Genomic DNA, 22,345 nt, shown 5'->3' on the forward strand with positions numbered 1-22,345 from the left:
GATTCATGTTGCATTACATTCACCCCCCACTATCTGACCTGGGCTTGCGAAATCCTACCAACTGTCCTGACTTGAGACAATTCATACCTCTTTAACCTGTGATTATCCCTCTCTCCAGTCGCACAGTCTGGACCTGTAAAGACTCAATTACCTGAAAAGACTCACATTCAAAGTATCGTCTTGCATCATTGACTTTGTCTATTTATGTGTTTCTGGAACCCACCTCTTCATTCACCTGAGGAAGAAGCTGCGCTCCAAAAGCTAGTGAAACAAACCTGTTGGACTTTAACCTGGTGTTGTAAGACTTCTTAACATGAATGATTCATTTTGGAAAGTTGAATTTGAATGCTGAATACAGGGTTAAAGGCAGGATTCTTGGAAGTGTGGGGATACAGAGGGATCTTGGTGTCCACGTACATAGATCCCTCAAAGTTGCCGCCCAGGTTGATGGGTTGTTAAGAAGGCGTATAGTGTGTTGGCTTTAATTCACAGGGGGATTGAGTTTAAGAGCCGCGAGGTTTTGCTGCAGCTTTATAAAACCCTAGTTAGACCACACTTGGAATATTGTGTCCAGTTCTGGTCGCCTCATTATAGGAAGAATGTGGATGCTTTGGAGAGGGTACAAAGGAGATTTACCAGGATGCTGCCTGGACTGGAGGGCATGTCTTATGAAGAAAGGTTGAGGGAGCTAGGGCTTTTCTCACTGGAACGAAGAATGCAGAGAGGTGACTTGATAGAGGTGTACAAGGTGATGAGAGGCATGGATAGAGTGGATAGCCAGACTTTTCCCCAGGGCGGAAATGGCTGTCACGAGGGGAAATAATTTTAAGGTGATTGGAGGAAGGTATAGGGGAGATGTCAGAGGTTGGTTCTTTACACAGAGAGTGGTGGGTGTGTGGAATGCTCTGCCAGCAGAGGTGGTGGAGTCAGAGTCATTAGAGACATTTTAGCGACTCTTGGACAGGCACACGGACAGCAGTAAATTGAAGGGGTGTAGGTTAGATTGATCTTAGATTAGGATAAATGGTCGGCACAACATCGTGGGCCAAAGGGCCTGTACTGTGCTGTATTATTTTATGGTAAGAAGTCTTACAACACCAGGTTAAAGTCCAACAGGTTTGATTCAAACAAGAGCTTTCGGAGCGCAGCTCCTTCCTCAGGTATTATTTTATGTTCTATGAATGCCAACACTGCATTGCCTTCCCTAGCTGCCAACTGAAACTGCAAGTTAACGTTAATAGAATCTTGAACAAGGACTTGCAAGGCCCTTTGTGCTTCAGATTTCTAAGCATTTCCCCATTTAGAAAATGGTCTATGCCTCTATTCCTCCTTCCAAAATGCATAACCTCCCACTTTTCCACATTGTATTCCAACTACCACTTTCTTGCCCACTCTCCTCGCCTGTCCAAGTCCTTCTGCAGCATGCTTGCTTCCTCAATACTACCTGTACCTAGACAGATCTTTGCATCCTTTGCAAACTTAGTAACAGTTCCTTCAGTTCCTTCTTCCAAATCATTAATGTATATTGTGAAAAGTTGTGGACCCAGCACAGATCCCTGAGGCACACCACTAGTCACCGGCTGCCATCCTGAAAAAGGCCCCTTTATCCCCACTCTCTGCCTTCTGCCAGTCAGCCACTCCTCTATCCATGCCAGGATCTTACCCTTAACACCATGAGCTCTAAACGTATTTAACAGTCTCCTTTGCGGCACCTTGTCAAAGGCCTTCTGGAAATCTAAATAAATCACATCCACTGGTTCTCCTTTGTCTAACTTCCGTGTTACCTCCTCAAAGAATTCTAACAGATTTGTCAGACACGACCTCCCCTTGACGAAGCCGTGCTGACTCAGTCCTATTTTACCATGCACTTCCAAGTACTCTGCGATCTTATCTTTAATAATAGACTCTAAGATCTTACCAATGACCAAAGTCAGGCTAACCGGCCTATAATTTCCCGTCTTCTGCCTCCCTCCCTTCGTAAACAGTGGTGTTACATTAGCCACTTTCCAGTCCTCTGGGATCCTTCCTGCCTCCAGTGATTCCTGAAAGATCATCACCAATGCCTCCACAATCTCCTCAGCTATCTCTTTTAGAAACCTGGGGTGTAGTTCATCCAGTCCGGGTGATTTATCCACCTTCAGTTTCCCCAGAGCCTTCTCCTCAGTAATGGTCATTGCACTCCCTTCTGCCCCCTGGTTCTGCTGGAGCTCTGACATCCCACTAGTGTCTCCCACTGTGAAGACTGATGCAAATTAACTGTTCAGTTCCTCTGCCATTTCTTTGTTTCCTATTGTTACTTCTCCAGCCACATTTTCCAGTGGTCCAATGTCTATTTTTGCCTCTCTCTTACCTTTTATATATTGAAATGTGCTACTGCACCACCTCCTCCTCAGCAGTTCTTCCCCCGTTGCAGCACCAGTTTCTGTAGAGTGCAGCAAGCGACCATGATGTAGGAAACCCTCTGCAGATTGGATTTGAGGCTCCACCAGAACATCACCGGAACCTCATTGGCAGCATCCCTACGGTCTGCTCCACCAAAGTGAGAGTTACAGCATGAGCCTTACAGCTCGTCTCAGCTGCACTCTGCGGTCTCTGCACAGGTGTCATCAGCCACCTTCTCAGTGGGTATCACTGGTCCCGGAGTGGCTAACCCTACATCTGCTGTGGACCCTGAAACATGTCAGGGAACGGTGACCGACTCCCTGGAATTGTGTACACACTTCAAGGGTATTTGGCGCAGTCACGGACCAGCTGCACATTCAGCAAGTGGAAGCCCTTGTGATTCACATGGTTCACTGCTTGGTACCCCGGAGATCTGAGTGCTACATAAATATCATCAATGGCACCCTGTACCTGCGGAAAGCCAGGGGTTTACACAAAGCCCATCCATCTTGCATTATAGCTTGCTTGATCCCAGTCAAAATGGATAAAGTTGTGTGCCCTCGCAAAGATTACGACTGTCACCTCCTCTATACTCCAGTGTGTGGGGCTTACAAAATTCGAGAGGTCACCTATGGAGCCTTAGAAGGAGCCACTGTAAGTTTCAGTGATACTGGCAATGGATGCCCTCCAATTCCCCATGGCACCAAATCCTGCAGAAAGTAGCAGATATAACCAAACAGTTTCATGGACATGCGTAGTCTTCGACGACACCGACTCTCAAGACAACCGCAAGTATGTCAGACGCCATCTGTAGACCTTAGGCCCATCCTCTGCATGTCGAGCAGGACCTGTCACCCCTTCAGGTCCTGTTCCTGCCTTTGGCTTCCCATTGAAGTTGTCTTCTTCTCTCCTATCTGTGAGCGTGAAGAATGACAGGAAGTTCAGCAGGCTCCATGTTTCGTATGATCCCCAAACTGCAGCATCACAGACAGGGTCTTGACTGTTAGCATCACTCCGGGTCCATTCATTGTCTGAAGCTGCCCCTCAAAACCCACTGACCCATGTTCTGGCCCCACATTGATGCCCAGTGGGGAAATTCTAGAGTCCATTATCAAAGATTTTGTAGCAGAGCACTGGGCACGTGGTTGAATTGGACAGAGTCAGCATGGATTTATGAAGGGGAAGTCATGATTGACAAATTTACTATTCTTCGAGGATGTAACTAGTAGAGTTGATGAAAGGGGAGCCATTGGATGTGGTATATTTGGACTTTCAGAAGGCTTTTGACAAAGTCCCACATGAGATTAGTGTGTAAAATTAAAGTGCATGGGATTGGGGGTAGTGTCTTGAAATGGATGGAAAACTGGTTGGCAGACAGGAAACCGAGAGTAGGAATTAACAGGTCTTTTTTTCGAATGGCAGTGAATAGTGCTGTGCCGCAGGGATCGGTGCTAGGACCCCAACTATTCACAATTTATATCAATGTTTTAGATGAGCGAACTAAATGTAATATCTTCAAATTTGCAGATGACACCAAGTTGTGTGGGAGGGTGAGCTGTGAGGAGGATGCAGAGATCCTTCAGTGTGATTTGGACAAGTTGAGTGAGTGGGCAAATGAGTGGCAGATGCAGTATAATTTGGAGAAATGTGAGGTTATCCACTTTGGTAGCAAAAACAGGAAGGGAAATTATCTGAATGACTATAAATTAAGAGGGGAATGTTCAGCGAGACCTGGGTATCCTCGTACACTAGTCACTGAAGGTAAGCATGAAGGTGCAGCAGGCGGTAAAGAAGGCAAATGGTCTGCTGGCCTTCATAGCGAGAGGATTCGAGTACAGGAGTAGGGATGCCTTGCTGCAAATATACAGGGCTACATCTGGAATATTGTGGCAGTTTTGGTCTCCTTATCTGAGAAAGAATGTTCTTGCTTTCGAGGAAGTGCAGAGAAGGTTTACCAGACTGATTCTAGGGATGGCGGGACTGACGTATGAGGAGAGATTGAGTTGGTTAGGATTGTATTTGCTGGAGTTAAGAATAGGTAGATGCAGGAAGGATGTTCCCAATGGTGGTTATAGTCTGAGGATACAGAGTAAACCTTTTTGAATGGAAATATTTTCACCCAGACAGTGGAAAGCCTGTGGAATTTGCTACCACAGGAAGCAGTCGAGCCAAAACATTGTACGTTTTCATGGAGGAGCTAGATATAGCTCTTGTGGCGGAGGAGATGAAAGGATATTGTGGGGGGGGGGGGGGGGGGGGGCAGGGACGGGATCAGGCTATTGAATTGGATGATCAGCCATGATTATAAAATTAACGGCAGAGCAGACCTTAAGGGAATAATGGCTACTCGTGCTCAGATTTTCTATGCTTCACTCGCATGCTGATTGGGCAAGACCCCACATCAACCTTGCCCTACACCACATGGGCAGCACAGTAGCATAGTGGAGGCAGCATGGTAGCATAGTAGATAGCACTATGGCTTCACAACGCCAGTGTCCCAGGTTCGATTCCCACTTGGCCACCGTGTGTGCGGATTCTGCACGTTCTCCCCGTGTCTGCGTGGATTTCCTCCGGTTGCTCCTGTTTCCTGCCACAGTCCAAAGATGTGCAGGTTAGGTGGTGTAGCCATGCCAAATTGCCCTTAGGTTAGATGGGCTGCAGGGTTACAGGGATAGGGTGGAGATGTGGGGTTAAATAGGGTGCTCTTTCCAAGAGCTGGTACAGACTCAATGGGCCAAATGGCCTCCTTCTGCACTGTAAATTCTATGATTCTGTGAACAAGTGGCTAAACTTTGGCCACTCGACTCTGTCCCGAGCTCTCATCTCAGATGCAGGCATTGTCCCAAGCTTCACTCCAAGGACTTGCGCTCAACCTAGTCTCTGGAGACACTGGTCAATATGCATCTCAGCACACAGCCAATGGCTAGGAGCACTCAAATCGGGCAGTGTGCTAGTGCCAACTGTCTAAGGGAATATATTTACTTTGCAGGCACACCAAGGTGGTGATTTTGGAAGTCAGTGTGTCGTGGGTTAACTGCTGAGTAGCAATCAGTGGCACTCACACATAAAAGTGGTGCTTGAGTGGGCATAATTGTATTTGCAGTGGGACTCCAGGCATGTTAATGGTCTCAGCTGCAACAGGGTACTGACTGCTGTCTTTCCATTAACTTTGTCCTCATCAACATTCCGCATTCAGAATTTGAGTGGAATTGTCATTACGTGATGACTGCCCTTGCACCCATAGCACTGCCCCAGGCTTCCCTTCGCTATGTGATATCCGTCCAAATAGCCCGTGGACCAGAAGCAGAAGGCAACCTCAGGAACGGCGCTTTTCACACTTGACAGTCTTCATCTCAGTCTTCCCAGAGGCAACCATCCAATCTCCTCCGAGTCAAGCTCTAGTCACCCCTGAGTCAAGTCACTCACCTCCCTTGAGTCAACATCCTGATCTTCCCAGACTTCCCCTGTATCCCCCAATCCGGCCCCCGGTGCCCTGGAGCCTTCCACCCTCATACCCATGATGTGGAGGTGCCGGCGTTGGACTGGGGTGAGCACAGTAAGCAGTCTTACAACACCAGGTTAAAGTCCAACAGGTTTATGTCAAACACTAGCTTTCGGAGCACGGCTCCTTCCTCAGGTGAATGAAGAGGTATGTTCCAGAAACCAATATATAGACAAATTCAAAGTCTGGCATCTTTGAATTTGTCTATATATATGTTTCTGGAACATCCTCTTCATTCACCTGAGGAAGGAGCAGTGCTCCGAAAGCTAGTGTTTGAAACAAACCTGTTGGACTTTAACCTGGTGTTGTAAGACTTCTTACTACCCTCATACCGGGCAGTCAACCCCTTGTTCTGCCCCAAATAGGTCCCAGTACCCTGGAGGATTTCCCCCCACTACCTTCCAGTCAACCCCCAACCCAGAGCCTCCCGTGACTAGGCCCCCTGTAACCTTCCCGTGTTTCCGTCTCTCCTGATACTCTCTGACTCACCCCCAGTACCTTGCCAATGTAACCCCAGTCTCTGGCAGCATCCTCCGACAAGGTTCTTGATACCTTCACAGTATTACCCAAGCAATCCCCAAGTCACAGATCGTCTGCTCCAGTCAGAGCTGGTATCCCAGAGTAAAAGGTTGATCACCCCAGTCAGAACCGGTTCTCCCAAGTGAGGCCCCGTAATTAGCGGAGCTGTTCTGCAATCTTTGAGTTCACCCGAGAGCTCCCCTTGGAGGGGTGCCCGCCCAAGCATGTCTTTTGGAACCAGACATGATTCTCACCATTTTGAATTAAGCCACCCATGGATGGATTATTTGACGGCGGGGTACGGTTCCTGCGTATGGACCCGAAAATGAGACGCAAATATATTCAAACGAGGTCCCCAACATTGAACAGCGGGAAATGTGGCCCAACACTGACGAGGGGAGGGGATGATTGCAGAAAGTTTCCCGCCAGTGTAAACACGACTTTTGCCTTCTGGCGATGTTCTCCATCCCCATCGCTAAACCGCCTGACCGGAGCAAATGGGAGCAGAAAATCCAGACTGGAGTATGTTTGGATTTCAAAAAAATATTTGATAAAAGTGCCACAATAAAGATTAATATGCAAGTTAAGTGCTCAAGTAGTTAGAGGCAATGTACTGTCATGGATACTGGATTCTTTAACCGATAGAAAGCAGAGAGTCTGGACAAACGGTGCATTTCCAGGTTGCCATGCTATAACTAGCGGAGTTGTGTGAGGCCTGATATTTACAATCTACAGTAGTGCCTTAGATCAAGAGTAATGTGTTCACGTTTTCTGATGCTAAGTGGGAATGTTTGCGACTCCTCAGGTACTGAAGCACTCCATGTCCAAATGCAGCAAAACCTGGACAATAGCTAAACTTTGGCTGACAAGTAACATTCATACCACACAAGTGCCGGGCAATGGACATCTCTATGAAGGGAGGATCTAACCATCTCGCCCTGACATTCAATGGCACTGGTAGCACTGAATCTTCCACCATCAACATCATGGTGGTTAGCACTGAGCAGAAACTGAACTGGACTGGCCATGTAAATACTGTAGCTACCAGAGCAGGTCAGAGGCTGGGTATCCTGCAGTGCCTAACTCACATTTTGGGAGGACTAACATGGCAAGGGAATACAGAATAAACGGTCGGAAGCATAAAGTACAGAGGACATGAGGGACCTTGGGTGCACATCCACTGATTCCTAAAGGCAGCAGGCCAGGTAGATAAGGCATACGGGATACATACCTTTATTGGCAATGGCATATAAGGGAAGGGAGCTTCTGGTGGAGCTGTATAAAACACCCATTAGGCCACAGCTAGAGTACTGTGCACAGTTCCAGTCACCACATATCAGGGAGGGGGAGAGGTACCTGGACACTGTGTTGCAGGAAGCAGTCACACCCCTTAAATTAACTACCTTGACTTCAGTCAATGGTCAAGGACAGGAAGGTGTGACTACAAGTGAGGTAGGTAGAGGGATCCAATAGGTAGCACTGCAGGAGCCTTCGACCCTGCCCTTGTCCAACAGGTTTGTGATTCTTGCCCCCTATGTGGACAAGAGCTGGGACTGAAGGGAGGATGAACAAACTGAGCACACACCGTGGTGCAGCGAACCATTCAAGTGACGGGGGTGGGGGGGGCAGAATAGAGAAATGTAGTCGTAGCCGAGTAAAGTATAGTTAGGGAAATAGACACTGTTCTCTGTAGCCAAGATCGAAAGTCCCAAAGATTGTGGTGCCTGCCTGGTGCCAGGGTTTGGGATATCTGCTCCGGGCTGGAGGGGAACTTGCAGTGGGAGGGAGAGCATCCCGATGTTGTGATCCATCTAGGCACCAACGACAGAAGTAGAATGATGAAAAAGGTTCTGCATAGAGATGGTGAATAGTAATTAAAAGTGATGTTCGGTAAGTTTTTGATCTCTAAGAGAATCAAGGCATATTGATGGGCCAGCAGATCAATGGAGTTGAGCTTCAAGATCAGCCACGATCATATGAAATGATGAAGCAAGGTTCGAGGTGGCACTGTTCCTGCTCCTACTCCCTTTATTCTGATGGGACTCAGTGCAGAGAAACAGGAGGCAACATTTGAAAGAAAAAATGATGAGCCACACACTAAATCAGTCAGGGCATTGAGTACAGATGTTGGGAGGTTATATTGCAGCTGTACAGGACGTTGGTGAGGCTGCACCTGGAGTAGTGTGTTCAGTTTTGGTTGCCTTGCTATCGGAAATATGTCATTAAACTGGAGTGTGTGTAGAAGAGAATTACAAGGATTTTGCCAGGACTCAAGCGACTGAGTTACAGGGAGAAATTGGGCAGGCTGGGACTTTTTCCTTTGGAGCGTAGCAGACTGAGGGGTGATCTTATAGAGGTGGATAAGATCATGAGATGCATGGATAGGACGAGTGCACCAAGTCCTTTCCCCAGGGTTGGGGAATCGAGAACTAGACAGAATAGGTTTAAATTAAGAGGGGAAAGAATTAATGGGAACCTGAGGAGCAACTTTTTTTACACAGAGGGTGGTACGTATGTGAAATGAAAGAATGAAAATTGCTTGTCACAAGTAGGCTTCAAATGAAGTTACTGTGAAAAGCCCCTAGTCGCCACATTCCAGCACCTGTTCGGGGAGGCTGGTACGGGAATTGAACCGTGCTGCTGGCCTGCCTTGGTCTGCTTTCAAAGCCAGCGATTTAGCTGTGTGCTAAACCAGCTCCATGTGGAATGAGCTGCCGGAGGAAGAGGGTGAGGCAGGGACATTTACAACATTTAAAAGGCGTTTAAGCAGATATATGGATATAGAGAGAAATACAGCAGCACAGAACAGGCCCTTCGGCCCACAATGTTGTGCCGAACTTTTGTCCTAGGTTAATCATAGAATTTTGGACACTAAGGGCAATTTATCATGGCCAATCCACCCAACTGCAAATATTTGGACTGTGGGAGGAAACAGGAGCACCCGGAGGAAACCCACGCACACACGGGGAGGATGTGCAGACTCCACACAGACAGTGACCCAAGTCGAAATCGAACTTGGGACCCTGGAGCTGTGAAGCAATTGTGCTATCCATAATGCTACCGTGCTGCCCTTAAGAAGAAATTAATCTACACTCCATTATTCTACCCTAATCCATGTACCTATCCAATAGCCGCTTGAAAGTCCCTAACGTGTCCGACTCAACTACTTGTTGCCCAAGCGACAGTGAAAGAACATAGAGAAATACAGCTCGGAGCAGGCCCTTCGGCCCACGATGTTGTGCTGAACTTTTGTCCCAGATTAAGAACAAATTAATCGACACCCAATCATTCTACCGTAATCCATGTACCTATCCAATAGCTGCTTGAAGGTCCCGAATGTTTCCAACTCAACTACTTCCACAGGCAGTGCATTCCATGTCCCCACTACTCTCTGGGTAAAGAACCTACCTCTGACATTCCCCCTATATCTTCCACCACTCACCTTAAATTTATGTCCCCTTGTAATGGTTTGTTCCACCCGGGGAAAAGATTTCTGACTGTCTACTCTATCTATTCCCCTGATCATCTTATAACCCTCTGTCAAGTCGCCCCTCATCCTTAGCCGTTCTAATGAGAAAAGGCCGAGCACCCTCAACCTTTCCTCGTAAGGCCTACTCTCCATTCCAGGCAACATCCTGGTAATTCTCCTTTGCACCTTTTCCAAAGCTTCCACATCCTTCCTAAAATGAGGTGACCAGAACTGTACACAGTACTCCAAATGTGGCCTTACCAAGGTTTTGTACAGCTGCATCATCACCTCACGGCTCTTAAATTCAATCCCTCTGCTAATGAACGCTAGCACACCATAGGCCTTCTTCAAAGCTCTATCCACTTGGGTGGCAACTTTCAAAGATCTATGAACATAGACCCCAAGATCTCTCTGCTGCTCCACATTAGAACTCTACCATCCGCATTCATATTTGTCCTTCCAAAATGGACGACCTCACACTTTTCAGGGTTAAACTCCATCTGCCGCTTCTCAGCCCAGCTTTGCATCTTATCTATGTCTCTTTGAAGCCGACAACAGCCCTCCTCACTATCCACAACTCCACCAATCTTCGTATCATCTGTAAATTTACTGACCCACCCTTCAACTCCCTCATCCAAGTCGTTAATGAAAATCACAAACAGCAGAGGACCCAGAACTGATCCCTGCGGTACGCCACTGGTTACTGGGCTCCAGGCTGAATATTTGCCATCCACCACCACTCTCTGTCTTCTATTGGTTAGCCAGTTCGTTATCCAACTGGCCAAATTTCCCACTATCCCATGCCTCCTTACTTTCTGCATAAGCCTACCATGGGGAACCTTATCAAATGCCTTACTAAAATCCATGTACACTACATCCACTGCTTTACCTTCATCCACATGCTTGGTCACCTCCTCAAAGAAGTCAATAAGACTTGTAAGGCAAGACCTACCCCTCACAAATCCGTGCTGACTATCCCTAATCAAGCAGTGTCTTTCCAGATGCTCAGAAATCCTATCCCTCAGTACCCTTTCCATTACTTTGCCTACCACCGAAGTAAGACTAACTGGCCTGTAATTCTCAGGGTTATCCCGATTCCCTTTTTTGAACAGGGGCACGACATTCGTCACTCTCTAATCCTCTGGTACCACCCCTGTTGACAGCGAGGACGAAAAGATCATTGCCAACGGCTCTGCAATTTCATTTCTTGCTTCCCATAGAATCCTTGGATATATCCCGTCAGACCCGGGTGACTTGTCCATCCTCAAGTTTTTCAAAATGCCCAACACATCGTCCTTCCTGACAAGTATCTCCTCGAGCTTACCAGTCTGTTTCACACTGTCCTCTCCAACAATATGGCCCCTCTCGTTTGTAAATACTGAAGAAAAGTACTTGTTCAAGACCTCTCCTATCTCTTCAGACTCAATACACAATCTCCCGCTACTGTCCTTGGTCGGACCTACCCTCGCTCTAGTCATTCCCATATTTCTCACATATGTGTAAAAGGCCTTGGGGTTTTCCTTGATCCTACCCGCCAAAGATTTTTCATGCCCTCTCTTAGCTCTCCTAATCCCTTTCTTCAGTTCCCTCCTGGCTGTCTTGTATCCCCCCAGCGCCCTGTCTGAATCTTGTTTCCTCAGCCTTACATAAGTCTCCTTCTTCCTCTTAACAAGACATTCAACCTCTCTTGTCAACCATGGTTCCCTCACTCGACCATCTCTTCCCTGCCTGACAGGGACATACAAATCAAAGACACGCAGTACCTGTTCCTTGAACAAGTTCCACATTTCACTTGTGTCCTTCCCTGACAGCCTATGTTCCCAACTTATGCACTTCAATTCTTGCCTGACAGCATTGTATTTACCCTTCCCCCAATTGTAAACCTTACCCTGTTGCACGCACCTATCCTTCTCCATTACTAAAGTGAAAGTCACAGAATTGTGGTCACTGTCTGTCTACTCTATCTATTCCCCTGATCATCTTATAACCCTCTGTCAAGTCGCTCCCCCACTAACAAATCTATCACCTGCCCTGGTTCATTACCAAGTACCAAATCCAATATGGCCTCCCCTCTGGTCGGACAATCTACATACTGTGTTAGAAAAGCTTCCTGGACACACTGCACAAACACTACCCCATCCAAACTATTTGATCTAAAGAGTTCCCACTCAATGTTTGGGAAGCTGAAGTCACCCATGCCTACTACCCTGTGACTTCTGCACCTTTCCAAAATCTGTTTCCCAATCTGTTCCTCCACATCTCTGCTGCAATTGGGGGGCCTATAGAAAACTCCCAACAAGGTGACTGCTCCTTTCCTATTTCTGACTTCAACCCATATTACCTCAGTAGGCAGATCCCCCTCGAACTGCCTTTCTGCAGCTGTTATACTATCTCTGATTAACAATGCCACCCCCCCACCTCTTTTACCATCCTCCCTAATCTTGTTGAAACATCTATAACCAGGGACCTTCAACAACCATTTCTGCCCCTCTTCTATCCAAGTTTCCGTGATGGCCATCATGGATAGGAAAGGTTTAGAGGGTTATGGGCCAAATGCAGGCAAATGGGGTTAATTTAGATGGGCTTTGTGGTTGGCATGGACCAGTTTGGGCCTGTCTCCGTGCTGTAGATTCTATGATTATAAATGGCAATAGTAGCGAGCTTTAAGTGTTCAACTATACAAATCTTTAAACATGAGAAGTGGGTAACATTCTGAAATGAAAGTTGCATAGGATGAAAAATTTCACAAATTGGGGCATAGGATACAGTGAAGGACTAGCACTAAGCTCAAACAAATAATTAGTTAGGTGACTACAGGAATCAAATGTTCAGTTTGGAAGTTTACTTTAGGTGGGAAGTTAAGGCCATGGAGATTTTCAGATATAGTCCCGACACAAGCATCTTTAGTTACAAGTACAGACTTATTGTGAAGGATTTTTACAACATAGAAATAGCCAACAAATGGATGTCACTGTTGGGAAAGTTAGTATCATCATACAGAATAAAGCAACAGCTGAGAAAAATGTACTTAAGACTGGTGGACATTAAAACAAGATATTGAATACCTTCGCCCCACCCCAGGAACAGTGGGGGAAAAGCAAATTACTGCAGGTGCTGGAATCTGAAACCAAAAGAGAAAATGCTGGAAAATCTCAGCAGGTCTGGCAGCATCGGTCAGGAGAGAAAAGAGCTAACGTTTTGAGTCCAGGTGACCCTTTGTCAAAGCGGACTACGGCCTTTTAGCCCCAACAAACAGCGGGAAAAACTGTACCCAGCTGAGCGTTTGTTTAAGAAAGAAAGTGACTAAATATATGAAGAAAAAATAGAAAGGATTTTGTGAAAAGGGTAGGGAAATTAAACAAAGTGACAAACTCCTTCAAAGAGACACAAATACTCATTGAATATTCATCATAAAGCAGTGAATTTACATGATGAACAATTAGGACCAATGTGTGCAGTTACCTTTTATACTCTTGGATGACAGTCAGCACTTTGGCAGAGAGGCGTTCGTCATTCTGTTGGAATCTGCAAAGTTCTTTCAGCTGAAGCTGAAACCCTTCCACTCTTGGCTCCTCTGCTAAAATTGAAGACCTGGCGATCTGGAACATAAAAGGAAACAAAATCTTCAGCAAAAAGTGTTGCTGAGGACTTCCGGTGGTGACCCTGGAGTGAGTGGTGGCACATTTGGTGGCTCCCGCTCGTGGCAGTTTCTTCGAACCTTTTCGAGGAGATGGCAGAGGGGCAGGGTGCGGCCCTGCAGGCTCAGTGATCGACGGAGCATCTGGTAAGCTTCTTCAATAAGGAGATTTACCAGGATGCTGCCTGGACTGGAGGGCATGGATTATGAGAAAGATTGAGGGAGCTAGGGCTTTTCTCACTGGAGCAAAGAAGGAAGAGAGGTGACTTGATAAAGGTGTACAAGGTGATGAGAGGCATGGATAGAGTGGATAGTGAGAGACTTTTCCCCAGGATGGAAATGGCTGTCACGAGGGGGCATAGTTTTAAGGTTTGGAGTCTGAGTCATTAGAGACATTTAAGCGACTCTTGGACAGGCACATGGACAGCATTAAATTGAAGGGCTGTAGGTTAGGTTGACCTTAGAATAGGATAAATGGTCGGCACAACATCGTGGGCCGAAGGGCCTGTACTGTGCTGTACTATTCGATGTTCTATGTTCTATGTTCAAAGACGTGGCTGGAGAAGTAATAATAGGAAACAAAGAAATGGCAGAGGAACTGAATAGTTACTTTACATCAGTCTTCACGATGGAAGACACCAGTGGTATACCAGAGCTCCAGGAGAACCAGGGGGCAGAGGTGAGTGTCGTGACCATTTCTAAGGAAAAGGTTCTGGGGAAACTGAAAAGGTCTGAAGGTGGATAAACCACCTGGACCGGATGGACTACACCCCAGGGTTCTAAAAGAGATAGCTGAGGAGATTGTGGAGGCATTGGTGATGATTTTTCAGGAATCACTGGAGGCAGGAACGGTCCCAGAGGACTGGAAAGTGGCTAATGTAACACCCTTGTTTAAGAAGGGAGGGAGGCAGAAGACGGGAAATTATAGGCCGGTTAGCCTGACTTTGGTCATTGGTAAGATCTTAGAGTCTATTATTAAAGATGAGATCGCAGAGTGCTTGGAAGTGCAAAAACAGGACTCAGTCAGCACGGCTTTGTCAAAGGGAGGTCATGTCTGGTAACTCTGTTAGAGTTCTTTGCGGAAGTAACAAGAAAGTTAGACAAAGGAGAACCAAGTGATTTATTTAGATTTCCAGAAGGTTTTTGACAAGGTGCCGCAAAGGAGACTGCTAAATAAGTTAAGAGCCCATGGTGTTAAGGGTAAGATACTGGCACGGATAGAGGATTGGCTGACTGGCAGAAGGCAGAGAATGGGGATAAAGGGGCCTTTTTCAGGATGGCAGCCGGTGACTAGTGGTGTGCCTCAGGGGTCTGTGCTGGGACCACAACTTTTCACAATATACATTAATGATCTGGAGGGAGGGACTGAAGGCACTGTTGCTAAGTTTGCAGATGATACAGAGATCTGTAGAGGGGTCGATAGTATTGAGGAAGCAAGGGGGCTGCAGAAGGACTTGGACAGGCTAGGAGAGTGGGCAATGGAGTGGCAGATGGAATACAATGTGGAAAAGTGTGAGGTTATGCACTTTGGAAGGAGGAATTTAAGCATAGACTATTTTCTAAATGGGAAGATGCTCAGGAAATCAGAAGCACAAAGGAACTTGGGAGTCCTTGTGCACAATTGTCTTAAGGTTAACGTGCAGGTTCAGCCAGCAGTTAGGAAAGCAAATGCAATGTTGGCATTCATGTCAAGAGGGCTAGAATACAAGACCAGAGATGCACTTCTGAGGCTGTATAAGGCTCTGGTCAGACCCCATTGGAGTATTGTGATCAGTTTTGGGCTCCGTATCTAAGGAAGGATGTGCTGGCCTTGAAAAGGGTCCAGAGGAGATTCACAAGACTGATCCCTGGAATGAAGAGCTTGTCGTATGAGGAACGGTTGAGGATTCTGGGTCTGTACCTGTTGGAGTTTAGAAAGATGAGGGGGGATCTTATTGAAACGTACAGGATACTGCGAGGCCTGGATAGAGTGGACGCAGAGAGGATGTTTCCACTTGTCGGAAAAACTAGAAGTAGAGGACACAATCTCAGACTAAAGGGATGATACTTTAAAACAGAGATGAGGAGGAATTTATTCAGCCAGAGGGCGGTGAATCTGTGGAACTCTTTGCTGCAGAAGACTGTGGAGGCCAAATGAGAGTGTCTTTCAGACAGAGTTAGATAGGTTCTTGATTAATAAGTGGATCAGGGGTAATGGGGAGAAGGCAGGAAAATAGGGAATGAGAAAGCTATCAGCCATGATTGAATGGCGGAGCAGATTCGATGGGCTGAGTGGTACTCCATGGACCCAACCATGGAACATAAGAACTAGGAGCAGGAGTAGGCCATTTGGCCCCTCGAGCCTGCTCCGCCATTCAATGAGATCATGGCTGATCTTTTGTGAACTCAGCTCCACTTTCCGGCCCAAACACCATAACCCTTTATTCTTCAAAAAACTATCTATCTTTATCTTTAAAAATTTAATGAAGGAGCCTCAACTGCTTCACTGCGCAAGGAAGTCCATAGATTCACAACCCTTTGGGTGAAGAAGTTCCTCCTAAACTCAGTCCTAAATCTACTTCCCCTTACTTTGAGGCTATGTCCCCTAGTTCTGCTTTAACCCGCCAGTGGAAACAACCTGTCCGCATCTATCCGATCTACTCCCTTCATAATTTTATGTTTCTATAAGATCCCTCCTCATCTTTCTAAATTCCAACGAGTACAGTCCCAGTCTACTCAACCTCTCCTCGTAATCTAACCCCTTCAGCTCTGGGATCAACCTAGTGAATCTCCTCTGCACACCCTCCAGTGCCAGTATGTCCTTTCTCAAGTAAGACCAAAACTGAACACAATACTCCAGGTGTGGCCTCACTGACACCTGATACAATTGCAGCATAACCTCCCTAGTCTTAAACTCCATCCCTCTAGCAAACAAGGACAAAATTCCATTTGCCTTCTTAATCACCTGTTGCACCTGGAAACCAACTTTTTGTAACTCATGCACTAGCACACCCAGGTCTCTCTGCACAGCAGCATGTTTTATAATATTTTATCATTTAAATAATAATCCCGTTTGCTGTTATTCCTACCAAAATGGATAACCTCACATTTGTAAACATTGTATTGCATCTGCCATATCCTAGCCCATTCACTTAACCTATCCAAATCCCTCTGCAGACTTCCAGTATCCTCTGCACTTTTCGCTTTACCACTCATCTTAGTGTCATCTGCAAACTTGGACACATTGCCCTTGGTCCCAAACTCCAAATCATCTATGTAAATTGTGAACAATTGTGGGCCCAACACTGATCCCTGAGGGACACCACTAGCTACTGATTGCCAACCAGAGAAACACCCATTAATCCCCACTCTTTGCTTTCTATTAATTAATCAATCCTCTATCCATGCTACTACTTTACCCTTAATGCCACGCATCTTTATCTTATGCAGCAACCTTTTGTGTGGCACCTTATCTGGAAATCCAGATATACCACATCCATTGGCTTCCCGTTATCTACCACACTGGTAATGTCCTCAAAAAATTCCACTAAATTAGTTAGGCACGACCTGCCCTTTATGAACCCATACTGCGTCTGCCCAATGGGACAATTTCTATCCAGATGCCTCGCTATTTCTTCCTTGATGATAGATTCCAGCATCTTCCCTACTACCGAAGTTAAGCTCACTGGCCTATAATTACCCGCTCTCTGCCTACCTCCTTTTTTAAACCAATGTGTCACGTTTGCTAGTGAATTTTGGTAAATTATCACTGTGCATTTGCAATTTCCCTAGCCATCTCTTTTAGCACTCTGGGATGCATTCCATCAGGGCCAGGAGGCTTGTCTACCCTTAGCCCTATTAGCTTGCCCATCACTACCTCCTTAGTGATAACAATCCTCTCAAGGTCCTCACCTGTCATAGCCTCATTTCTATCAGTCGCTGGCATGTTATTTGCGTCTTCCACTGTGAAGACCGACCCAAAAAACCTGTTCAGTTCCTCAGCCATTCCCTCATCTCCCACTATTAAAACTCCCTTCTCATCCTCTGAAGGACCAATATTTACCTTAGCCACTCTTTTGTATTTTATATATTTGCAGAAACTTTTACTATCTGTTTTTATATTCTGAGCAAGTTTACTCTCATAATCTAGCAGTGGAGCTGTTGACAGAGAGGAAAAAGCTACAATGGAATTTGATCTGCTTTCCACAAGGAACAGTAAGAAGTCTGACAACACCAGGTTAAAGTCCAACAGGTTTGTTTCGAATCACTAGCTTTCGGAGCACTGCTCCTTCCCGAGGTGAAAATGCTGTACTCTGAAAGCGAGTGATTTGAAACAAACCTGTTGGACTTTAACCTGGTGTTGTAAGACTTCTTACTGTGCTCACCCCAGTCCAACGCCAGCACCTCCACATCATGGCTTCCACAAGGCAGCCCACCAGCTTAGCCAGGCACGGCACATGCTGACACACCAGTTGAGAAAACAGGCAGCCGCGAACGAGATAGCGCAAGTTAGTGACAGAAATGGTTGGATGGTAACTGACCTAAACGTTTTAACCCTGCCTTTGCAAACTTCTACCGAAGGCTATACACTTCCAAACCCCTGAAGGGGGAATCGGTGATGGAACAGTTCCTCGACAGACTGGATATACCGGTGGTGGGGGAGGACAGGAAACAAAAGCTGGAAGCACTGCTGGGGCTGAGCGTAATTGTGGAACGCATCAATTCCATGCAGTCAGGCAAAGCGCCAGGACCGGATGGGTTCCCGGTACTTTTAACAAGAATTTGCAGCAGTGTTGGCCCCGCACTCACTGTCCAAGGGGGCTCTGCCGCCCACGCTGGCACAAGCCTCAATCTCACTGATCCCCAAAAAGGACAAAGACCCAACAGAGTGTGGAGCACACAGACATATCTTTCTCTTAAACACTGGTGCAAACGTCCGAGCGAAAGTACGAGAGCTGTCTGTCAGAAGCGATCGCGGAAGATCAGACCGGGTTTGTCAAGGGCAGACAGCGAACAGCCAACATTAGACACCTGCTGAGTTTAATAATGGCTCCATCTGGAGAGAAGACAGCAGAGGTCATTGTCTTCCTGGACAACGAGAAAGCCTTTGATCATATAGAATGGCGGTACTTGAACCGTTTGGGTCTGGAACAGGGTTTACTGCGTGGGTGAAGCTCCTGTACGGCGCTCCTACGACGAACGCCACCAGCTGGGTGTATTTCAGGCTGTACAGGGCAGTGGTGCCCACTATCCCCGCTCCTGTTCGCACTGGCAATCAAGCCATTGGCCATCGCCCTGAGATGGGCGGAGTAGTGGACGGGCATTCGAAGAGAAGGCAGAGAGCATAGAGTCTCGCTCTATGCGGTTGACCTGCTCCTCTGTGTGGCGAACCCATTAGCCAACATGGGAAAGATAACAGGACTCCTCAGGGAGTTTCACACCTTCTCAGGTTTCAAACTCAATCTGGGAAAGATCAAAAACCGCCAATAAACCGCCGAGAGGGAGGAGTGGACCTAGAAGAACTACCGTTTAAAGTGACCCAAACCAAGTTCAGGAGCCTGGGGATCCAAGTGGCCCACACCTGGATGAGGCTCCACAAATGGACCTCCGCAGCCTGGTAGAGGAGGTGAAGAGGGACCTGCAAAGATAGGACTCACTCCCTCTTTCACTAAACGGAAGGGTGCAGACGATCAAAACAAATGTGCTGCTCAAGTTCCTTTTCATATTCAGATCACTCCCGATCTTCATCCCCAAATCCTTCTTCAGCGCCGGCAAGTTAATCATGGCCTTTGTCTGGGGGCAAAGAGTGTCCCTCGGATACACATCTAACAGCGAGGGCAAAACATGGGAGGCTTGGCAAAACCGAACCTCCTATTCTACCACTGAGTGTCAAACACAGAGAGGGTGACGGGGTGGCTGAGGGAACCAGAGGCAGACTGGGTCTGAACGGAGGAGGCCTCCGCTCCACACACCAACCCCACCCCACCCCACACACACACACTAAGGACATGGAACCAGTTCAGGCGCCATTTCAAGCTTGGCGGGATGTCTATAGAGGCCCCAATCAGCAACAACGACAAGCGAGGATAGACACTACATTTGGGACATGGAGGGGGGCATGTATGTGAACGATAGCCTGGCAACTCTGGGCGAACTCTCGGAGGGGTCCCAACTACCGAAAGAAAATAAGCTCAGAGACCTGCAGCTGCGAGACTTTCTCCACAAGGAGACAAAACTGATCCCACAGAGTCCTGGACACACAGGACACAATAACAGAGTTGGACTAGTTAGGGGACAACAAATATGGCGACATCTACAGACCACTCATGGAAAAAGTCAGCACCCCACTGGACGAGACCAGACAAAAATAGGAGGGGGAGCTGGGCATGGAGATAGGAAGAGGACCCTGGATCGAGGCACTGTACAGGATCAACTCCACCTCCTCCTGTGCCAGGCTAAGCCTGATGCAGCTCAAGGTGATGCACTGAGCACACCTCACTGAGACACCTTTCGGTGGAAGATGAGTGCGAGCAGTATCAGGGGGACCCAGCCATCCACACCCACGTGTTCTGGTTATGCCCAGATTCAAGAGCTCTGGACGGCTTTTCTCGAGGCCATGTCCATGGTGGCGGGTGTCAAGATGGAGTCGTGCCCATCTGTGGCAGTCTTCGGGATGTCAGAGCATGCAGAGCTCTGTACAGGGAAAGGGGCAGACACCCTGGCCTTCACCTCACTGATCACTCGGGGAGGGTGGAAGTCAGCAGCGCCACCCAGGGCCTCGAAGTGGCTCTCAGACCGGGCTGAATTCCTGCAACTACAAACAACAAAATTCACTATGAGGGGATCATAGAATTTACAGTGCAGAAGGCGGCCATTCGGTCTGTACCAGCCTTTCAAAAGAGCATCCTACTTAAGCTCACACCTCCACCCTATCCCCATAATCCCTCCTAACATTCTTTTGGATACTAAAGGCCAATTTATCATGGTCAATACGACAAACCTGCAGATCTTTGGACTGTGAGAGGAAACCGGAGCACTCGGAGGAAATCCACGCAGACAGGGGGAGAAAGTGCTAACTCCACACAATCATGGCATTGAGGATGGCATTGAACCCGGGGCCCTGGCGCTGTGAGGCAGCAGTGCTAACCACTGTACCACCGTGCCGCCCCCTAATGTGACAAGGAAGTATTCAATGACTGACACTGGGAGGTTCCAAATAACAAAGGGATACTACTACTACCCCTCATCGCCACATTCCGGCGCCTGTTTGGGGATGCTGGTTCGGGAAGTGAACCCGCGCTGCTGCCTTGTTCTGGTTCACAAACCAGCTGTTTAGTCCACTGTGCTAACCAGCCCCTTGGGCCAAGTGCTGGCAAATGGGATGAGGTGGACAGGTCAGGTATTTTTCATGCGTCAGTGCAGACTCGATGGGCACAAGTGTCTCTTCTGCACTGTATCATTCTGTGATTCTGAATCAAGTAGAGTGACAATCTTGGGGGCATTGGTGACGCTGCCACTTCTGTTGGCACCAGCAAGGTACTCAGCGAACCCAGTGGTGATGTCCACTTTAGAAATATGGAGGTAACTCCACCAGCATTTTAATTTAGGGGAAGTCTCAAGGCTGCTCCCATTTGTGCTGTGATGTGGAGATGCCGGCGTTGGACTGGGGTGAGCACAGTAAGTCTTACAACACCAGGTTAAAGTCCAACATGTTTGTTTCAAACACTAGCTTTCGGAGCACTGCTCCTTCCTCAGGTAAATGAAGAGGGATGTTCCAGAAACATATATGTCCATTTGTGCTGACCGCCTGTTTGAGCCGCACAGCTGGACATCACATTTGGGGAATGGAAAGAGAATGGGTTGGAGAGAGCGAGCGATTTATTTCTGGAGGGGCCGTCTGCCAGCCTGGAGAAATTGTAGGGGAAATGTGGGTTGTCCGGCTCGGACACGTTTAGCTACCTCCAGGTGGTGCCACCATAATCCTTATTGGAGAGGATTCTCTCCTGTTCGGGGTCGAGGGGGGGCGGGGCTAACATCCGGTATTTATACGAACGGATCATGGGGGAAAGAGTGGATGTCGGAGAAAGGGGTAAAGGCTAAAAGGGTGGAGGAATTGCAACCGATACTGGAGGAGGAGGTATGGAGTAAGGCGCTGCAGAGGATGAACGCCACGTTGTTGTGTGCGAGACTGAGCCTGATCCAGCTGAAGGCACTGTTTCGAGTGCACCTCACTAAGGCTAGGGTGAGTCAGTTTTCTGAGGAGGTGAAGGATGCGAGTGCTATTCGATCGGGTCCGCACAAGTTGGTGGGTTTTTGGAGGTCCCTTTTTAGCACCATGTTGGCGATCCTGAATATTGAGCTGGAGTCCTGTCCTTCGGCATTTCGGATGTGCCACAGCTGCGGACCGCTGCGTGGACTGATCTCCTTGCCCTATCGCTGCTTGTATCGCTAGTGGCTTGGAGGCGGATCCTGTTGGAGGCTAGTAACGCCACCCAGTGCTTCTGCATGGCTAGGGGATTAAAGACATTTTTGCACCTCAAGAAGGTCAAATACATCATGAGAAGGGTCGATTGAAGGGTTCTACCAGAGATGGCGGGCATTTATATTTCAGACAATTGGTCACTGTTAGCTGTTATAGAGGGTGGGGGGAGGTATAAAACAGGGGAGGGGGACATTGAGTATGGGGGGGTTCTTGTTTCTTGGATTGAAGGGTAATTTTTGAGGTTGGCGTTTGGTTTAAGGGTTGTTGTTTGTATTGGCTTGGATTAGATTTGTTTATTGTCACAGAGGTACAGTGAAATGTATTGTTCTGCGCACAGCTCAGACAGATCATTCCGTACATGAAAAGAAAAAACAT

At 47.4% G+C, this 22,345-nt stretch overlaps 1 protein-coding gene across 4 annotated transcripts in view; it reads right to left on the bottom strand.

Annotated features, from left to right (window-relative positions):
• The window catches only part of syne3 (spectrin repeat containing, nuclear envelope family member 3), a 130,773-nt gene that overhangs the window by 83,319 nt on the left and 25,109 nt on the right, over positions 1–22,345 (bottom strand). For all 4 annotated transcript variants that reach the window (XM_038821554.1, XM_038821545.1, XM_038821528.1 and 1 more), the window contains one exon: positions 13,335–13,471. In XM_038821554.1, the coding sequence (XP_038677482.1) occupies positions 13,335–13,471 (137 nt within the window). The remainder of the gene's footprint in view (positions 1–13,334; positions 13,472–22,345) is intronic.

Source organism: Scyliorhinus canicula, chromosome 2, assembly GCF_902713615.1.
Source record: "Scyliorhinus canicula chromosome 2, sScyCan1.1, whole genome shotgun sequence".
Classification (NCBI taxonomy): domain Eukaryota; kingdom Metazoa; phylum Chordata; class Chondrichthyes; order Carcharhiniformes; family Scyliorhinidae; genus Scyliorhinus; species Scyliorhinus canicula.